The 21,372-nt window shown below is 35.0% G+C and overlaps 1 protein-coding gene, 1 long non-coding RNA gene and 1 other non-coding gene across 4 annotated transcripts in view; 1 reads left to right on the top strand and 2 right to left on the bottom strand.

Moving 5' to 3' along the window:
• LOC128549134 (uncharacterized) lies at positions 1–3,152 on the bottom strand. The gene is made up of 3 exons (XR_008367478.1): positions 2,732–3,152; positions 1,121–1,262; positions 1–196 (listed from the first exon to the last, which is right to left on the bottom strand). It is a non-coding gene; the product is annotated as an uncharacterized LOC128549134 (long non-coding RNA).
• Positions 3,153–3,958: 806 nt separating this feature from the next.
• Positions 3,959–21,372, top strand: part of LOC123556827 (uncharacterized) — a 42,811-nt gene continuing 25,397 nt past the window's right edge. For both annotated transcript variants that reach the window (XM_045347865.2, XM_053525467.1), the window contains exons 1-2: positions 3,959–4,096; positions 7,051–7,298. In XM_045347865.2, coding sequence (XP_045203800.2) covers positions 7,169–7,298 — 130 coding nt within the window. In that variant the 5' untranslated portion in view covers positions 3,959–4,096; positions 7,051–7,168. The remainder of the gene's footprint in view (positions 4,097–7,050; positions 7,299–21,372) is intronic.
• Trnam-cau (transfer RNA methionine (anticodon CAU)) lies at positions 18,487–18,579 on the bottom strand. Its single transcript has 2 exons — positions 18,543–18,579; positions 18,487–18,522 (listed from the first exon to the last, which is right to left on the bottom strand). It is a non-coding gene; the product is annotated as a tRNA-Met (tRNA).

Here is a 21,372-nt window from a genome sequence, read left to right as displayed (position 1 = left end):
TTGCAGCATTGACAGCTCTGTATTTCTGAAGAGTAATACTATCCCAGTCAATATATCACAGAAAAACACCACCATCAACGATGAACTTTTTTGCTACACATCAAAGTATCTAGTCCATGTTTAAATTTCCCACTGACATCTGTCATGGCCAACAGTCTGGTTTAGTTTTTTAATCCTTCCGCACAGAAATGTAATCCTGAAAAACACACATAAAACAACTGTTAAAGACATCAGAAATGACAAAAAATGTACACAGTATCAATAAATACATTTGGAATATAACATGTCAAAGTAGGGATAGCGTTAAATTGGGAACTTCAAAATTTCAAAGAACTACTTTCTAGGATACAACGACCCGGAAGTACTTCTATACCGGGGTGACACCTAAATCTTATCAAATTTTAATTTAGCCAAATTTTTCCCATAAAATCTTGTAACTTAGGGTTTTGCGAGAAAAGTTACACAAGACATTGTCATCGCAAAGAAAATTTTGTCCCGCAGAAACATTTCAAACATTAGACCTACTTTGCGGAGAAATTGGCTCGGAAACCGGAATTTGAAGAAAAAAGGCACATTACAAAATTTGCCTTCCTTCTGAAAATTTCAATCAGATTTCATGAAATCAACTGTGATATCACTAGTTAATGCTTATAGTATGTTTTATGTAACTTTAAGCTTATTTATTTTGAAAAATGATGTATCAAATGAGTATTTACTTTAAAAATATGCAATTTTTAGTAAAAAATGCATAATTTACCCACTACATTGCAGAAAAATGAAACTTTTAATGATTGAAAGACCAAAACCCACAAGCAAAGACCAATATGTGATTATATTTATGACAATTACTGGAAGTAAAACAGATCATACATCACAGCCTATCTTAAAATGAATTATTTCTTCGGCTAAGCCGAACAATGCCTGAAACGCCAAATGCAAAGCCGATCCGCGCCATCTTGGAAGCAGGCAAGTGCGGAAGGTCAAGAACTCCAACTGGAGCCAGACACAGCTCAGGGTACCCCTGAAACTGTCAAGCAGTTACTGACATTTTAGGCTACAGTTCTGACTAAAGACATTAGGACCAGAGGGCAATGCACGGTGGAACATGTAAATCGCTTACCGAAAACTAGCCGTCATTCTGCGGTGTTACACTGGGAATCACAGCTTCTGCCCGCTCGACTTAATAGGTTGGTCTGGTTTATGGGTAGCTGCTGACTGGTTGTACGATTCTAAATTTCCTTCTGACATATGGAATTCATCGCCTGCAAATGACAAAAGAAAGATTGTGAACCGGTGTCGGCCTTTCTTGAGAAACAGCTGAGTGTGTGTGTATAGTTCTAAGTGTGATCAGGAACACCTATATAAAAAAGTGACATAATATTCACAGATTGGTACCATCTATCATTTCTTTATCATTCTGATATCAACTGGTTCAGGAACTTTACAGGAAGTCTGTCATTAAAACACTGCAACTGAATAATTTTCTACATATATGTTAGCTGAAACAGTGAAAAGAATATTAAAATAACTATTACCAGACAACCTCTTTCAGCACAGACAACAAAGTATCTGAAATGCACATTTAAAAGAATTGAAACACATGAATGCTATGAAAAAACAACATACAGAAAAACATGAATAAAAGTCCCAACAGGAAAAGTCCTATCTAAAGAATGAAGTAGAATGAATCGAGCAAAACTGAAATACAAATACCGTCAAGTTGTGTTTCCAGTCGGTACCAGGACAAATACATATTAAGGAAACTGCACGAGGCTGACCCAGGAAATCAGCCCGTTAATATTTTCTTAGTAACACAGACCTGCGTTGTAAACCTGAAAAGCAAATCAGAATAGAAGCATCCCATTCAAGGCAGAATGTATCTGACGACGGCCTGATGCGGGCTGAAGCTGAAAGCTCGGAATATGTTCTAAACTGAAAAAACAAATGAATAAATAAAATAATACACAAACAACAACAACAACTATTTTATCACACTGAAGCAACCTCCATGTAATTCCCTGTGTAATACAACCAATGTCCTGTCAGTGTAAAGAAAACTTGTTAAACATTAATAATGCCGACAAATGCACTCGGCACACCGGTAAGCAATGTCCTTCAATGCCAAAATGCCGGTAGCATATTGGATTTGACTGAAATGAGAAAAATAATTATTTCGTGTAATATTAGTTATGCGTCTCATACGCAAGGGAACGAACATTCACGCAATTTCTTTATATCATATATGAGACGCCTGCTGACTGGCTTTAACATCAGTGTAATAACACCGTGACCGGTTCGAGATCCAGGCCCGACAAGCAATCAGTCTCTCCGACTCCTGTTACGAAACCGACTATAGCCTCATTTATAAACCCATCCGGTCCAAAATGTACAGCTTCCACACATACGACACTGTTCATCCATGGTCTACTGCGGCACTATGTAACATGTTCACATATATATACTTATAAATTCTTCGGAAAAGAGACGCTATGCGAAATAGAAATTTTTTTAAAAAAATTTAAGAAATTTAAATTTATATTTTTTTCTTAAAATAAAGTGAAAAACTATGTGTCTTTTTTTATATAGCCTTTTTAAAAGCTTCCTGCTTGTTCAGTGTCTTTGCACTATAGTAGAAGACTGACAAATCAAGAGGAGACAACTATTACTCAATTTCAAAGAAAATTCAACTACTGAATTTTTAAAATTTGAATAAAATTAAAATTTCACAAACCTTGGAAATATCCTTTTAGCCACTGATTTGTATTGTTATCAGCTACTAGTGTGTGAAGTTTCATGACTGTAAACCCTATGGCTGCTGAGATATTCCACTTTCTGAATTTGCCATATAGGTGTCGGCCCGGTATAATTTCTCCTTCTTTGCTGTATAGTAAAACAAGCACTTCTGGACATGGATTGTGAATTTCACAACAAAATTGCAGCATTGACAGCTCTGTATTTCTGAAGAGTAATACTATCCCAGTCAATATATCACAGAAAAACACCACCATCAACGATGAACTTTTTTGCTACACATCAAAGTATCTAGTCCATGTTTAAATTTCCCACTGACATCTGTCATGGCCAACAGTCTGGTTTAGTTTTTTAATCCTTCCGCACAGAAATGTAATCCTGAAAAACACACATAAAACAACTGTTAAAGACATCAGAAATGACAAAAAATGTACACAGTATCAATAAATACATTTGGAATATAACATGTCAAAGTAGGGATAGCGTTAAATTGGGAACTTCAAAATTTCAAAGAACTACCTTCTAGGATACAACGACCCGGAAGTACTTCTATACCGGGGTGACACCTAATAATACCAGTCCGTACGGCTCAGGTACGGGTCGATACGGTTTACTACGTTTCTATCCGTACCTAGACGTAGCCGCGTCGTATGTGTGACTGGGGTATAATTCAGATGACATTAAATGCTGAAGACTTTTTGTATGTTATAACTATATTGTCGGAGCAAGTTTGACTGACTTTACTTGGGAGAACTATTAAAGGGATATAATTTAGAGATTTTGAAAAATATACGTCAGTTTCCTAATTCCTTGACAATCATTCATTTACCAAGACTTGATTTACTTTAATTTAAAAGAGTATAATTATGCCATGAAAATATTTCCATTTGAATGTTATGCAGAAAATTACAATCAAGTACTTAATGTGCACTTCATATGAACGTGCTCGCTCTGTGATTCGAACTAATTTCTATGATATAAAGTGTATGCATGTCACTCGAGTCTTTGACAAAGACACGTTCAGATAGCTGTTTCAGGTACAAACTCTATGCGACTTCCGATAACAGTTGTGTATAGTTCACTTGAATCTTTGACAATATTCGTTCCGATAGCTGTTACAATATTTTATGGCCACTTGAATCCTGCCATGGTTATAAAAATGAGGACCGCAACAAATAAAAGCGGTTTAACATGCTAACAAGCAAACATCAGTTCAGTGTTTGCGAATTAGCGATGCGACAATATAGTTTTATCTTCGATTGAACTTATTGGTAATACATAAATCAAGCGGATCTGTAGAGTGCGGATAATATTTGAAGAGGCGGATTTTCTTCTTCAGTATTTAGTATGTGTACGAAATATTTAGATTTTCTATGGATATTTTTGTAAGGGCGTGTGTGTGTTTGTGTTAAGCATCAAAGAAATTGTTTTTGCATGGAATATTTAGATTAAATGCCTTGATATTTTCTTAAAACGCACGCATGCGTGTTACATCTTTTTGTTTTAATCTAACTGCAAACATCTTAACGCGGACAATGTCTTTTAATATTTTATCTGTTAATATGTGTGACGTGACGTGAAAAACAACTACATGTATCTCGTAAATGACGTTGTTTTTTTTTTTTTTTTGCCAAGACGCGACGTTTTGATTTTGCCACCGCATCATTTTTAAAACAAATAGGAAACAAGGTTTAATTCCTGTATATATTGCGAAATAGAAATAATCATCTTTTTCAAATCCGTTTAAAGAGAACTTCCGTAAAACAAACGGATAAATTTAGATGGACATTTTCATTTAGATGACTCATATATATATTGGACTTTGATTATGACCAGCTATAACACAAACGAAGAAAATGTATTATGCTATATACTTTCAGCTCATTCTACAACGTATCTGACATTGGTTTTAACAAGTCGCTTGATATAATTTTGATACATAAAACAGAATTCAATGTTACATTTAAACTACATTTTCTATGACTTCCATTAGGCTGCGCGGGAATCGAGTGGATCACCCACAGTTCGATCGGAAAAAAATGACATGCGACACAAAATAATTAAAGAATAGTTCAAACACAAAGCCATTAATCATATATCGGCTAAATATGAAATGACTGTCAAACATTTTTCCTGGTTCTACCGCCCGGTGCTTTCAAAAGTGAACAAAACAGATAATGGAGGGTATGTTTGTAAAAATATTATTATTGAATGATGCTATCTCAAATCAAAATGGTTTAGGTAGTCCATTAGAGTTACAGATAGCGTGAGTAGATAGTTCATTTAACATGAAACCGAGTTAATAGTATTAATTGATAGCTAAAGCAGCTTGTAGAGCGGGATGTCAGGAATTTGACGTGATTTCGATTAGGGAAACGTTTAAGATAAAATGAAAATTTACGGTTTTCGGTTCGGACCATCGAGATTTTTATTTCTGAACCCCATACCCCGAAAGTCGAAATCACGAAACTACGATAATTAAAGTCGAAACCACGATGGTGAAGGTCGAAATCACGATGGCAGAAAATACGAAAATACGATTGTGAAAGTCGAAATCACGAAATCATCGTAGTTTCAACATTCGGCTTTCCTCATCGTAGTTTCGACTTTCACCATCGTGATTTCTACTTTCATCATCGTGATTTCGACTTCCACCATCGTCTTTTCGACGTCCATCATCGAAGCTTCGTGGTTTCGACGTAGGATATATGGGAATGAGAAATGAAAATATCGATGATCCAGGCGGAACACCGTAAAAATTAGGAAAGTATTTCGAAAAGTTCATGTGACAGAGCATGAAGGCAAAGAAATAATAAACATCTTTTTAAGATTTCTGACTTACGCATCTCCAGTGGCGGAAATATTTGACGCGAAAATCGGCAATACATTATACGGCTGATTACATTACGCTCATCGAAATATTGAATAATATATATTGAATATTATTTTACATGAATTCCGCATTAATCTGTAAACAAGGAATTATATTGAGTCTTTATTTGAATCGAATGTTAGCAATATAAAACCTTTATCTAAAAATTGGGTAATGAAATGCCCGAGTTTTGATACCTATCTCTAAACTCAATCCTCTTCCGAACAAAACTTCGAGGTACACCGCTTAAACCATAGGAATTCGCTAAAGCCACACTGTAATTTCTAAAACAGCACCACCGATATTGAAACTCGGCATGAAATTTGAAGTCCAAGATGTACAATAGGATAACCTTTATGTTTGATATCTGAAAAGTGAAGGAAATTCGAAATAGGCAGAAAATTTCACACTTGTAACCCTTTTGATCAGTTTTGGAAATGTATTCTTGAATATCAAAGGTTCGTTGATGAGAAAAGATTGAATAAATTTTCTGCCGAAATGTTAAGTGACACATTTGCGCAATCTTTTGTTTTTGACAACTATTTTCTTACAGCATAATTCAACAATACTTTGTTGTTTGGAGTATATCCTGTATATTTTGTGTGTTTCTCTTCCTTTCTGAATTTGCAAATGCGTTGAATTGTTGAATATTGCATCACGACAGACAGAAATGTAATAAGCCGAGTGATATATTATTCATAACAGAAATTAAGCGCAAAAAATCAATTTATTGTCTGTATGCCCGTGCAACATAACGTGTCAGTCACCATTTTGCAATTTTAATGCTTCTTTTGTAGTCACCGTTTCAATACATATTTCGCTTTTATCACCTCGTAATTTTATATTAGAGTCAAACATCAAAATCAAATCACGACAATATAAATTGTACATTGTAATAGGTTTCTACAATAGCTGAGATTGAGTAGGGTCTTAAATTGTTTAGTGTTCCGTTTAGACAAAATATTGACAAATCAAGACCGATCAAACAGCCTGCCATACCCGTATTAAAGCTTGTACATGATATATCAACACTAAAGTAAATTAGGATTGAATATTTGTTCTTTTTATTAAAATTTCTAATAGGGGTCATTATTCGTTAAGGAAATGATATATTCTGGCATTCGGTATATATGGAATGAAAAAGAGCATCGATTAAAAGCTAGACATTTACGGATTTACAAAACATGTACTTTTTGATGCGATAATATTTATTTGGACTTTGTAAATTTATAAATACATAACAGTATTGAGTAAAGTCACATAAGCGAGAGGATGTAACAATTTTGTCATGAATATTGCTTAGCAACTAGGACTGATGGTTGTATGTGTTTGATTATGCGTCTTCCATTTTATTATTAAATTCAAATCAGGGGATGTACAGATCAACGAAAGTGAAATATATTTTGAATTGATATTTTATTTTTCAGAAAACGGTGTACATAAACGATTTCATATGAAATAACAATAAATCGTAACTCTCATATGCGTGTACCTTTTTGGATATAAGCATAGGGAATAAGACTCCTTGGACAAGTGAGTTAAAATATGGCTAATACGTTTGAAAAAGTGTTGAATGTGATATCAAAGAAACCGGACCAGCGCCAGGACTTTGAGATACAGGGACTCCTGCCTTGGCTGAGGAAGAAATCCAAAATATTTTCTACTTTAAAAACAGGTAATTATTTTCATTATGGATATTTTAAGTGTAAAAAAAAGAAGTCGTTACAGTTGTGTTTTATAGCATTTAGCTGTCAAGAGATTTCTTGTTTCAAAGCAGGTGGATTCTAGCAGTATGTCTTATTTCATTCTATCTTCTTTGGACATGTTTAAAGAGGAAATACATCATAAAAGGAGAGAGAAAAAAGGCCACATTTTCCGCCATGTGGTGGGAATTTGTTTTTAAACTGAGCTGATGCCGAAAATCTGTGAATTGATTAAGAATTTGATTCATTAGGGACTGTCAATGTGTGAATTTATGTAGACTTGCACCCTTAAAGAAGGTATACATACTATTGTAAAATAGTTATTCTTTAAGATGCTAATTATGTTTGGCTGTTCAAAAGTACGCGGGTTTATAATTTGCGACCAGGTCTTTATTTCCTATCATATGGCTAAATTAGCCATAAGTAAGTTGTGTTAAGTGTCATGGAATACGTTCTGACAAAATATAATGTGTATTGTGGTGATTCGACTGGACCAAGAGCTATGTCTAGTTGTAAGATGTGTGTAGTTGTTATAATTAGGTTTGAACGTGTGTGTGTGTTTGTGGGGGAGGGGGGAGGAGGTAACAATGTTATTATTATATATCAACTTCTAACACGATCCCAGTTTGTTTCACGGTTTCATGGTTAAATAAAGGAGACTAAAAGTGTGACGCCGTAACATCTAATGTCATGCCGGTGCACTGGAAAAAAATGTATATTTCAAACAGTGATTTTTCTCTCGAATAAAATCATTTTGAATTCAGCTGCGTCCTCCTGCTATATTCATATCTGAGCTCTAAGTAATGTTCATCGTTCGCGTGTTTACGAATTGTTTTGTGTTGAAACTTGGACGATTTCGTACCATACCCAGATTTATTAAATAGTTGGGCTTGCCTTTCTTATGAAGTTTATGAGTTAAATGATATTAATGAAAATGTGAAATGGTAATTTAATTGGAAGTAATTAAAGTTTAAACGTCACTGTTCCTGTTTATTTATCAGGAGAAATCAGTAATGTTTACTTTGAGCTTTTCGTATCTGGTATAGAGCCCACCAGATTGATTTTAAAGACATAACAGTTAATTTATGACATTTATATAGACAAACGGTAAGAATATATTTGTTTATGATAACAAGTAAAACTATCAAAACAATCATACTAGGTCTTTGACCGAAAAAGTTTCGAACTTATTTGCAGGGCTCTACGTTATAGACGTATTGTTTAGCATTTTTTTATTATTCTTATTTGGTTCATTAGCCTTTCTAAATTTCTGACGGTTACCATGGTTACAGAACTGTTTTCGTTTTCTTTTTGTTTAATGATAAAGTACATTAAGAGCATATCTCTCTATTCTGTTGTGAATGTTCAATTTGCTATACACTTAAGTATTTGATTTATTACACCCTAAATAACGCGTTTAAAGAGACTTTGGGCGTATATTGCAACACAAGTAATTGGCAATAAATCTAAAGGGAGTCCACAATGATAAACATGATTCCGCAATGACATTCGACAGTCTCCGTGTGAGTACGTATTCCCCTTCGTCAATATTCGGCAGTCTTCGGGCGTAAAGTAGTTCAACGCACGTAACTTTCAGTAAAAACCGAAAATGATAACTAAGAATTCGCCCATTTCTATTACGAGCCATCTCCTTTAAAAAGATATACTAGCAGGTTTCATTTAATGAATCCGTCTCATAAGGAAAAGTGTTATTCCAATTTTATTTATGTTAACCTTTCATTTCTTTGGAAATAATAATTGAACGAAATTTTAAGAACATACTTATACGAGCCTTTCAAGATTTAATTCAAATTGTAGAGCGTCCTTAAAAATGAAGTTTTCGGAACTTACAACAACCGACACGAAACACTCCATAAATATATAAATATGAGGCGCGGTATTAAAATAAATCTGCAAGTACATTGTAAAACAATTAACTCGTAAAACCAAAATCATACATAAATTTATGTAAAATGAGGGACAAATTTATTTTCCTCTTCAAAATGTATATAAAAATTGTGGAAAGAAAGACGAAATGGGGAAGAGAATTTATCTGTATGTCAACAGCTAATAAAACGTTTTTATTTCTGTTTATTTACACAACAAATTAACTTTTATCTATTAAGAGAATTTTGTAGTTATTAAAGTACAAGACATCTCTGTATATGATTTGCTCAAGTACCATAATTGGTGGCTTCATATTTCACATTTTTTAGTAAATCTATAAACATCGGCATAAATACGGAGAAATCATGAGCTCTGAAGTCCAGTGCAAATATTCCAGCAATAAAATATAACGAAAAGACCAAAGCATAAAATTTTAAAGCAAAGTCATCGGTTCAAGGACTTTGTGTGTGTGTCATATCATAAGTGGGCCGCTTCAGGACAAGAGCTCGTTTTTGCTTCTCTTTTTTTTTTCATTTCTTTAGATAAAATTTGTAGTCATATTTTTTAATAGTGATGAGTCAACTACAGGTATGATCTTAGCAATATAAACCCCCATTTTTTTTAATTTGTTTTGACCCAAACACAAATTATTTATTTAAGCAAAAAACTGCAACGAGGTGTCATAACTCATGAAAACTTTCTCATCATCACGAACTTGCTTTTGTAAATTTTTGAACGTAATGTGTTTTAGTAAGGAACTCTATTAAGAAAATACATCTTAATTATTTCGGAAATAATCACGAAGCTCCAAAAAAGTCAAAAAAGGGCTGGTTGTCCCCTTTAGCCTAATGGCAAACTGTTTCTTAAGGGCCTGGGGCATTATGAAAAGGGTTAAACCTTAGGGAAAAAAGGCAAAATTACCCGTTATTAACCACTTATTTGAAAAACCCGTTTAAAAAAGATGTCCCCCGGGGGTGAGGATCGAACTCACGACCTTCGATGCTCGTGGTTTGTGATTATGAGATGGCGCTCCTATGGTCCCAGGCACCTATAAACCTGTCAACCGGCAGGTAAATGAAACCCTTTAATTTATTAAAACCGCTGATAAAAACCCATTGTTTTGTATTGAATCAGGAAACTCTTTTTATTTGAGCATTTGAGATAAGTCTTTTGTTACAACTGTAATAAAAATTGCCTTTTTAATTCATTTAAATTTTTATTTTGTAAAGAAGTTTATCACAATTTGGCGCAAAATTCTATTAGTTTATTTAGAAAAAATTTTTACAATTTATAGAAATTTGAAAAACAATTGGGTAAAATGAAAGTACTTCCAAAAAACGTTTTATTAAAATTCTTACTGTAAAAAAGGGCCATAAAATTCTATTTTATTTGTTTACACTATTTTATACTCTACAATGTACTTAATATTGTAAAGTAATGTGTTGCAGCTATTTAAATCCGTAGGCTTGGATTTTGTTTTAATCTACTTTTTTTTTCAAAACAATAATTACAAAAAGAAAAAAAAAACTTAACACAAAAATAAAACAGAAAGAGTTTGGTAACAAGTTCTTTAAACATTTGATTGCCGTCCCTTTGGAAAAAACATAAAGTGACCCCGGTTCGAAAGCAGACAGGTCACATGGGGTTTCGAGGAGGCAGCGTGAAGAAGTAATGTTACGTTTCAATCCTTGCAGAGTTGAGACATTACATGATGTGATTTCTGCCATCTCATTCTGGTTTTTATTTTCAAATTTGACAGTGTTTGGTTGAATCAAGGGAAGGGGGTTGCCGCCCCCGAATGCTAACAGATAAATTTACTTGGCATCCCCAAACAGTCGAAAATACTTATTTGTCGTACGGTGGGCTTAATAGCCCCGACAAGCGCAGCTACGTTGTCGTTTTTGGGGCCGGGGGGTTGGCCCCTTTTTAAAAGCATTAAAAAAAGATGGCAGAATATATAGTCTGAGGGATAAAGCTATACGTATTATTCGCACGTCAAAAGAAAGTCTCGACTTTAGCCAGGACTGAACCAAAAAAGGGTTTATTGTGACTTCTAGATTTTTGTTCAATGTGTTTTTGATAGATTTAAACATTTTTTCAATCGAAATAAAAGGAGAAGCGAAAATGACTTCAAAAAAAATTTTGTAGCAGATAAAAACTGATGACAATTGCAGTAAGATGACCTAGATAGTATGTTAAAGAGGAAATATAGTTTTGGTCGAGTACAAATAGATACAATAGGAAGACTATGTCAAGTACTCTGATGTTGGCTAATCAATGTTTCACATTGTCTAAATGATTCAATGAAAATGTTGACATAACGTAATTATCTATTTAAAATTGATCGCTTTGTCGTTTGCCAGTCTACAAGAGAGATAAAACTGGGCCTTGGTTTTATTACGAGTGATAATTTGGTCGTTTAAAACTGCCATTCGGAGTTCGATTTCATGGTCCAACGTGTAAAAGCTATAACCGAAACACAGAAATTCCATAATTATACTGCCAAAAATTTTTTTTTCAAAGATAACAATGAAATTTGTGAACTATATGTATTAATATCTTTATTTTATTAATATGTATCAATCTATATCTGTCAATATCTATGATAATATATATTTAAACTGAAATAGCTGTCGGTGCTGCATGTACTGGAAAAGTATTAAAATCGACTCCAATATCCTGCAAAGAGATAAACAGAAACTAATACAGTGTTTTTTTGGGGTTTTTTTGCATTTCAACTGCGTACAATTCTATACAAAAGGAGTGTGAGCCCTCAAAATTTTGAGCTCTTCATTTGTACACATAGATAGTCCTAAAGAGAAGTTTACTGAAGACTTCCCACAGCCATTAGAATGTTGCACAACTTCTGACTTATGATTAGTTCTGTCACCAACCAAACTGTTCATTAAAGCCTGAACAATATTTTAAGGGCGGTACTACTCCGAGCTCGACAATATGACAACCATCAATGAAACGCCAATCGAACCGACAATATGGAATTGATATATTGATCTATGAAGCAGTTCCAGATAAAAAGTTATATCCCAGGTGAAAATTGAACCCATGACCTTCTAATCACTAGACTGTTGTTTCCAGTGATAAAACTGACGCGCGACCTACTGTTGCACCGATGCATTTAAAGACACTTTGATTGATTGATTGATTGATTGATTGATTGATTGATTGATTGAAAATCTATTGACTGACTGACTGACTGACTGATTTATTGATTGATTGATTCTGCACGTATTATACTATCTTAATCGCTACACCAACAGAAAGGTGGGCAAAGAGAACAAATATGTTCACACACACACACACACACACACACACACACACACAACCTAACCCCTGTTACACCCACACAGGTGGTACGAAATGTCATTCAGCCAATTCAGTTTAAAGATGCAGGCTGGACCAGATACATCAATTCTTATTCATCATGTTAAAACAAGTTACAATATGTACGCAATGTTGACGATTTACATAATGAAACGTGTTATATTGTATTTAACATACGTCGACATTTTACATGAATAATTCATTAAACATGTTATGCTGTTGATTTGAATATGCTCTGTTACATATTCCTAGGAGACGATATGTAAATATTAAGGAATTTGTTATAACTGATTAACTAAACGTGCCACGGAATAAACGATGTTCACATGAAAGTTTAATATTACAACAAACATTGGCCAGTTAAATTGATATGAAGATTTTTTTTCAGTAGGGGGGATTCAGCAACAATTGAAAAATGTCTGCAAACCTCCACCACACTTGTGTTTGTCTAACCCCATTTGTCGCAGGTTATTGGCATCAGAAAGTATTTTATAAAAGTTATTTGTGCGGAGTTGGGTTGTTTTTTTTTTTAATATATAATCAGTAAACGAGATCGAAAATCGGTAAAAGATTGAATGTAAGGGTGTTGTTCTTTCAGATTTACCTAAGAATACCGTAATCAGGTTTACACCGTGTCATTGGTCCAGTCTGATTAAAATCATCCCCACCCCTCGTCCTTTTTTGTTTGTTTCCGTTTTCCCCAAATTATCCTTCTTTAGCAATTTGTTCTATTCATTACCGTGCGAGTTTATATTTCATTGTTTTTGATGTTAGGGCATTCTCTAGGCTTTAGTTTCTTCTATCTTATAGCAGTGTTCGAATAAACATACTGACATGATACATAAGTAAATCTGTCATTAATCGTGTCGAAAGTTAAAGCCCTCTAAATCATAAACATTTAAAGCACTAACACGTTCGCCAGTGCCTTTTATGGAATATCTAAAGACTCTTTAGTTACACTTTGGATTTTAGTTTATACAAATTTGTTTTAAATATCCAGTAAGACTCACAAAATGTGAATACAATGAAACTTAGGAAAATAAGTACATAACTAAACCCTTTTAAACCCCTTAACCCTTTACTTACAATTTATGTAAATGATGAAGTGAATACTGGAGGACAAGCTAGCTAGTTTTTATAAGCAATAAACGTTCTAGAGATAAAACTATATTGATGCAGTAGGTATCAAGCAAATAACTTTTTATCACGACTTACAACTCAAAGGATGAAATATTATTCAGAGGTCTGTATCTACACTTGGAAATATACGCTTCATCCTGTCACTCCGCCTGTCTGCCAGTCTGAAATTGGTTATAATCGTTTATTGCAAATGTAGTCTCTTGTCTTAAGTAAATTTGTAAATCTGGACTCATTTTCTTATCGTTGTAATATTGATAGCTGCAGATGATATGTTGTCTTAAAATGCAGTTAATGTTCACAATTTGAACAAATAAGCAAGTATATGGTGTAGGAAATATATTTACTTTCAAGATATGCTAGGAGTTTTCGTATTCAGACTGATAGCTGTAGATGATATGTTGTCTTAAAATGCAGTTAATGTTCACTATTTGAACAAATAAGCAAGTATATGGTGTAGGAAATATATTTACTTTCAAGATATGCTAGGAGTTTTCGTATTCAGACTGATAGCTGTCTTAAAATGCAGTTAGTGTTCACAGTTTGAACAAATAAGCAAATATATGGTGTAGGAAATATATTTACGTTCAAGATATGCTAGGAGTTTTTGTATTCTAGAGTCTGCCAACTTTACATGCACTTGGCTTTAAAATGATGTGATCCTTTCATGCAATCGTAAACACACTGCTGTTCCTTTAACCACCGAGACAACTTTCAATGCACGTTCTCCACGGTGGAACTGCGTTTGTATGAAATAAAATGTCACTAGAGTTTTGAGAAAATTGTAAAATTGGTCTTTTACGAATAAAGTGTCCTTAAAATGATGTTTTCGAAATTTATGACAACCGAACTAAACACTTTATCGATATATAGATATGGAGTGGAATATGGAAATTGATCCACAAGAACATTGTAAAACAATTAAATCATAAAAACAAAATTAAACACAAATTTATGTACAATTAAGGACAAATTTATTTTCTTCTTGAAAATGTATATACAAGTCGTGGAAAGAAAGGCGATAGGAGATTATTTATCAGTTTGTCAACAACTAATAAATAATTTTATTTTCTGTTTATTTACACATTAAATTAACTTTATCATATAAGAGGCTTTTGTGGTTATTAAAGTACAACACATCTCAGTATGTGCTTGGTTCAAGTACAGTAAACTGGGTCGTCATACTTCATAGTTTTTACGTAATCAATAAAATTTATTTTGCAAGTACAAAATGTTCTCATAACGCGAATAAATCATGAGCTCTCGAGACCACTGCAGATATTTTAGAAATAACACTTACAACACAGTTAAGTACGGTGGCACAGAGGTGACATCCGCAACACTGTATTTAAATTGTGGCCACAACTTAGTAAATTGTGGCCACAATTTAGGCCACAACTTAGTAAATTGTGGCGACAACTTAGTAACTCGTGGCCAGAATTTGATAAGTTGTGGCCACAATATAATAACTCGTGACCACGACTTATATCAGCCAATCGAAACTATAGATAGATGGATAGACGGACGGACGGAAGAATAGATTGGATGGTACCTACGTACCTACCTACTTATTTATTTGTCTGTACTTCCGTCCGTCTATCTATTTATCTTCCATTCCTGTCTCACCTCTCTAGCGCAGACATTTTGTGCGTCCATTTCGTATGGTTGCTGAATTCTGCCATTTTGCGTCGAGCGAAAACAGGAAATTTAACAAGTTAAAATGCGAAGAAGCAGGTAAAACTCTCTATTTTTGCAGGGACGCGGAGCGAAAACACGATAATTACCAGAGTCGCGGGGCGAGAATTAGTAACTGGTTTGTCGGGAGCGGGTAGCGAAAACACGATAATTAGCGCTGCTTAAAACGTAGTGTTCTCGAACCGCGCCCCGACATTCCACTTACTAAATCTCACTCCGCGATCTTGCTTATTATCATGTTTTCGCTCCTCAACCCCGCTAAATAGCGAGTTATCGCCCCTAACCCCTGCCATTATAAGTGGTAAATTTCACGTGTTTTAGCTCGGCGGGCTCACCAGGCGAATACTCGCTATTAAACGTTTAAGCAGCGCTAATTATCGTGTTTTCGCCCCGCGCCCCAGACACTTCAGTTACTAAATCTCCCTGGCGGGGTTTCGGCCTGCTTTCTCGACATTTGAACTTGTTAATTCTCGTGTGTTTTCTCGACGGGGCCGCGAGACGAAAATATAATTTAATAGGGCTAAAACGCGAAATGACAGAATTAGCCAATCGAAACGACTGCTTTTTTCTTCGCTGCTGTATAGGAGTGCAAAATAGGAGCGCACAAAAGTGTCTACGTACCAGCAAATGTTAAACAGGAATAAAAGATAGATAGATGGATGGATCGACGGAGGGACGGACCGATGGACGGATGGATTGACGGACGGATGGATTGGATGGTACCTACCTATCTACCTATTTATTTGTCTTTCTGTGCGTCTATCTATCTTTCATTCCTGTCTAACCCGTTGCAGGGACGTAGACACTTCTATGCACGTCCAATTTGTAAGGATGCTAAATTCTGCCAATTCGCGTTTTAGCCCAATTAAATTATATTTTCAGCCCGCGGCCCGTCGAGCGAAAACACGAAAATTAGCAAGTTAAAATGTCGAGAACGCAGGCCGAAACCCCGCAAGGGCGATTTAGTAACTGGTATGTCTGGGGCGCTGTGCAAAAATACGATAATTAGCACTGCTTTGACGTTTAACAACGAGTTTTCGCCTGGTGAGCGCGCCCAGCGAAATCACGTGAAATTTACAAGTTAAAATGGTAGGTGTTCGGGGTGATAACTCGCTATTTAGTGGGGACAAGGAGCGGAAACATGATGATTAACAAGATCGCGGGGTGAAATTTGGTAACTGGATGTCGGGGCGCGGTTCGAAAATACTACGTTTAAGCAGCGCTAATTATCGTGTTTTCGCTCCCCACCCCTGACATACCAGCTACTAATTCTCACCCCGTGAACCCGGTAATTATAGTGTTTTCGCTCCGCTTCTCCACTCAATAGAGAGTTTTCAGCCTGCGTCCCCGCATTTTAACTCGTAAAATCTCGTGTTTTCGCTCGAAAGGGTCACAGGGAGATAACGCAAAATGGCAGAATTCATCAACCATACGAAATGGACGCATAAAAATGTCTACGTCACTGCAAAGGGTAAGACAGGAATGGAAGATAGATAGACGACCGGAAGTGCTGATAAATAAATAAGTAGGTAGGTACCGTCCAATCTATTCATCTGTCCGTCCGTCTATCCATCTATTTATAGTTTCGATTGGCTGATATAAGTCGTGGTCACGAGTTATTATATTGTGGCCACAACTTATCAAATTGTGGCCACAATTTACTAAGTTGTGGCCACTATTTACTAAATGGTGGCCACGATTTACTAAGTTGAGGTCACGATTTACTAAGTTGGGGCCACAATTTAATAAGTTGTGGCCACAATTTAATAAGTTGTGGCCATAATTTACTAACTTGTGGCCACAAGTTACTAAATTGTGGCCACGATTTACTAAGTTGTGGCCACAACTTAGTAACTTGTGGCCACAAGTTAGTAAATTATGGCCACAACTTATTAAATTGTGGCCACAACTTAGTAAATCGTGGCCTCAACTTAGTAAATCGTGGCCACAATATAAATAAAGTGTTGCGGATGTCACCTCTGTACCACCGTAGTTAAGTGAGTTGATTCGGGGACTTTTTAAATTATGTAACAAAATAATTGAGCTTGTACAAGGACTGTTTTGCTTCTAATTTTGACGTTCGTATGCTCCAGAAATGGAGTGCTGCACACTTACTCAAGGAAAAACATACTATCAAGTTGACAAATTTACATGAGTGATCAACGGACGCATCTTAAGATGCCTTGTCGGCAACAGCACTTAATTTAACGTTGTATATAATGAAGGACAACGTATCTCTAGAATGCATTATTAGAGATCTTAGATTAAATACGCAGGTTGAAGTTGGTGCCTTATAGATTATGTAAACTCAAACGCACCAAGTGCGAGCCTCACTCGGTGCGTTGAATTCTTCATGTGAGGAAGCCATCCAGCTCGTTTTCGGAAGGTCGGTGGTACCCAGGTACCCGCCTGTGATGAAATAATGCATGGAGGGGCATCTGGGGTCTTCCTCCTCCTTAAAAGCTGGAACGTCGCCGTATGACCTAAAATTGTGTCGCTGTGACGGTAAACAAAAAAAAAAACGAAAGAAATCAAACGGACTGAAATCTACATCAGTAAAGTTGAGATGTACTCTCATAATAAATTTCCATTTAGCAAAAGGTTAAAGAATGAAGTCAGACGTTCGGTATAGTGCATAAGACAATATTACATATATTTTGAAATTACATACATGTATCATTGTCTTATGCACTATACCGAATGACAACAAGAGCAGTACTGAAACCCTCAGAGATGCGTACGTAAGTGTAATTAATACAAAATTTTTAAAATTAAGGAAAGGACGTGTTTCGTATGACAAGATGCGCAGAGTGGATATTAAAGGTGGCATTGATACCCTAGTGGAAATGAAATAAACTAATAGAAATATAACATTGAGTCAACCTATAGAAGATAGTGGTTCTATCCACAGGTGTATTGGTATCCGGGTGAGACACTAGGCTTCCAGTACCATTTAATGACCGCATGGTGCTGTAACTGAAGTATTGAGTCTAATGTCTATGTTTAATATTGTCAGCATTTTCGATTTCATTTGATATGATACGTAAATAAATATTAAAGAAATAACGTCTTAATTGTTGATTGATAGTAAAAAGTATGTGCCCCGGGTGAGGATCGAACTCACGACCTTCAGATGACTCTGTGGTCTTGGTGATTATGAGACTGACGCGCTACCTACTGCGCTACCGAGGCAGCTGTGATCACCGTCACACCTGAGACAGGTAATTCGAAACCGCTTTAATTTATTAAACACTTGCACACTGTATTGTATTATGTACGCGATATTTAAGACTTAGGGCGATTACGCTGCGCTCTATAATACAAAATTAATCCATGACTTTAAAGTGGCAACTAGTACTTTCACCATTCACATGAAAATGCAAATCGTGGACAATGTTGATCTGTGTAATAGCACATTGCGCAATTTTCACGGTACAAATATGAAATATTAAAAATTGATTAACGTTTTTTGATGTTTCACATAAATAATTCATAAAACAAGTCATGCAGCTGATTTGAATACGCTCTGTTACATATTCCTAGGAGCAGATATGTAAATATTAAGGTTTTAACATTTTTTAACGTGCCATAGCATAATCTCATTAATTACTCATATGAAAGATTATAAATATGTCAAAATCCTTTTCCTCATCAAAAAAAATCATATTATATAAATATTTATAAATGTCTCAGCAGCTCAGCCAGAGGTCGACTAATATATGTTTCATTACTTGACTTCTAGGTCTTTCGCTGAATATGTTGGCGACAGATTTAAATTTTCCTTTCAATCAAACATTACCGGAGAAGAGAATAATTACTACAAAAATTACTAGTACTTTGCGCAGCAGAAAAGGAACTGATGACAAATGGAATAAAATGGCCTAAATAGTAAGTTAAGGAGAAAATATAATGTTGATCGAGTACCAATAGCATCATGTCGAGCACTCTGGTGTGTGCTAATCAATGTTTCACATTGTCTAAATACTTCAGTAAAAATGTTGACATAATGTAATGATCTATTCAAAATTGATTGATTGTCCGTTTGCCATTCTGCAAGTAAGATATACTTGGCCTTGGTTTTATAACGAGTCGTAATTTAGTTGTTTGAAAGGTTATTTTTATGGTCCGATATCATGAATGTGTAAAAGCTATTACTAAAATATAGAAATCCCATAGTTATGATGCCAGACAATATTTAAATCAAATGTAACAAAAATAGTTTATAAGTTACATCTATTAAAGTGACATAAGTATACCTTTGAGCTGATGTAATTGCCTGAATGTATTGGTAAGATAATTAAATCGGTAACTCTGTTAAAAAATAAACATATATTAACTGTGGGCCATTTCCTTGTTTGCATATCAAAAGTATGCATCATATTCTATACAAAAGCAGTGTGAGCCTTTTAAGGTCTTCAGGTGTAAACATACAAAGTCCTAATGAAAAGTTCACCTGAAGCCGTCCCAGAGCCATTAGAAGGTTGCAGAACTACTATGTGCTAAGACTGACGTGCGACTTACTGCGCTACCGAAACTTATGAAAAACACTAAGGTAAATAAAATTGATTGATTGATTGATTGATTGATTGATTGATTGATGGAGGACGGACAGACGGACGGACCGACTGACCGACAGACCGACAAATTTGCACTTGTCTGCATGTGTTTTACTTCCTTAATTTAACTACACATTATTTAAGTACACCGACAGAAACCTAGACCCTGTTTGAGACATTATATCACTTGAGAATTGTATGGCAATAACGAGATATTAGAAACCTTGAAAGTACGAGAATGGGGCATTTTGTGATCGTTCTTTAGCCTTATACATGAATAATTCATCAAGTATTTAATGCTGTTGATATGAATATGCTCTGCTAAATATCCCTAGGAGACGACAGGTAAATACAAAAGAATTTATTATTACTGATTATTTAAACATGCCACGGAATACAAGATGCTCATATCATAGTTATATAGATTTAACATACACATGCACATGCACATGCAGTCAGGCTTTCCCGATTTGAGTTTTTCTTCTGTCAAAGGAATTCAGCAACAACTGAAATGTCTGTAGACCTTTAACTACACTTAGGTGTTTCTCTTACCCCCTCTGCCGTAGTTTAGAGGGGCAGTAGACCTCAGAACGTACTTTTATAGACATTTCTTTCTATATATATAAATCAATAATTGTTGATACATTTTATAAATGAGATCGGAAAGTCTGTAAAAGATTAAATGTAAGGGTGCTGTTCTTTCAAAGTTTCCTAGGGGTAACGTAATCATGTTTCCATCGTACCTTTGGTCCAGACTGATCAAAATCTGCTTCTATTTATCCTAATTGTTCATCTTGACAATTTCTATACATGTATTTCTGTTCCAGTTTATTTCATCATTTTTAATGTTAGTTTTTTTTTTCACTTTCCTTCAGAGGCTGTCGTAGTGGTCAGACTGGTTTCTTCTACTTTGTAGCTTAAGTTCGTTTGAATCAACATTCTGAAATGGTACCTAAGTAAATCTATCATTAATCGTGCGAAAAGTTAAAGCTCTCTAGCTCATCAATTGATAAAGTCTTACTCTTGTCAGTGCCTTTTAAAGGATATTTTAACTAATCTTCAGTTAGACTTTGTATTCGTGTTTATCCAAATTTATCTTAAATATGCAATAAGCCTATAAAATGTGAATAAAACGAAACTTGGAAAATTAAATACATAAATTGACACTATGAAATCCCTTAACCCTTTACTTTCAATTAATGTAAATAATAAAGTGAAGAAGAACAAGCTAGCCATGTTGAACAATTCTCCTCTTAGGCGATCTTATCAGTACATCTACGGCACAAAATCTGATAAGCCATCAGACAGCGCAACTGATAAATCCTATACTTATAAGTTTAACTGTGCAATAAATGTTCTAAGCTGAATATCAGTAGATAGAGGCTACAAAATGCATTGATGCAATTTACTATGAAGCAAATAATTTTTC

The sequence above is a fragment of the Mercenaria mercenaria genome, chromosome 15 (assembly GCF_021730395.1).
Source record: "Mercenaria mercenaria strain notata chromosome 15, MADL_Memer_1, whole genome shotgun sequence".
Lineage (NCBI taxonomy): Eukaryota > Metazoa > Mollusca > Bivalvia > Venerida > Veneridae > Mercenaria > Mercenaria mercenaria.
Note: the sequence above shows the minus strand (reverse complement) of the source record. Positions and strands in the feature narration are given on the sequence as shown.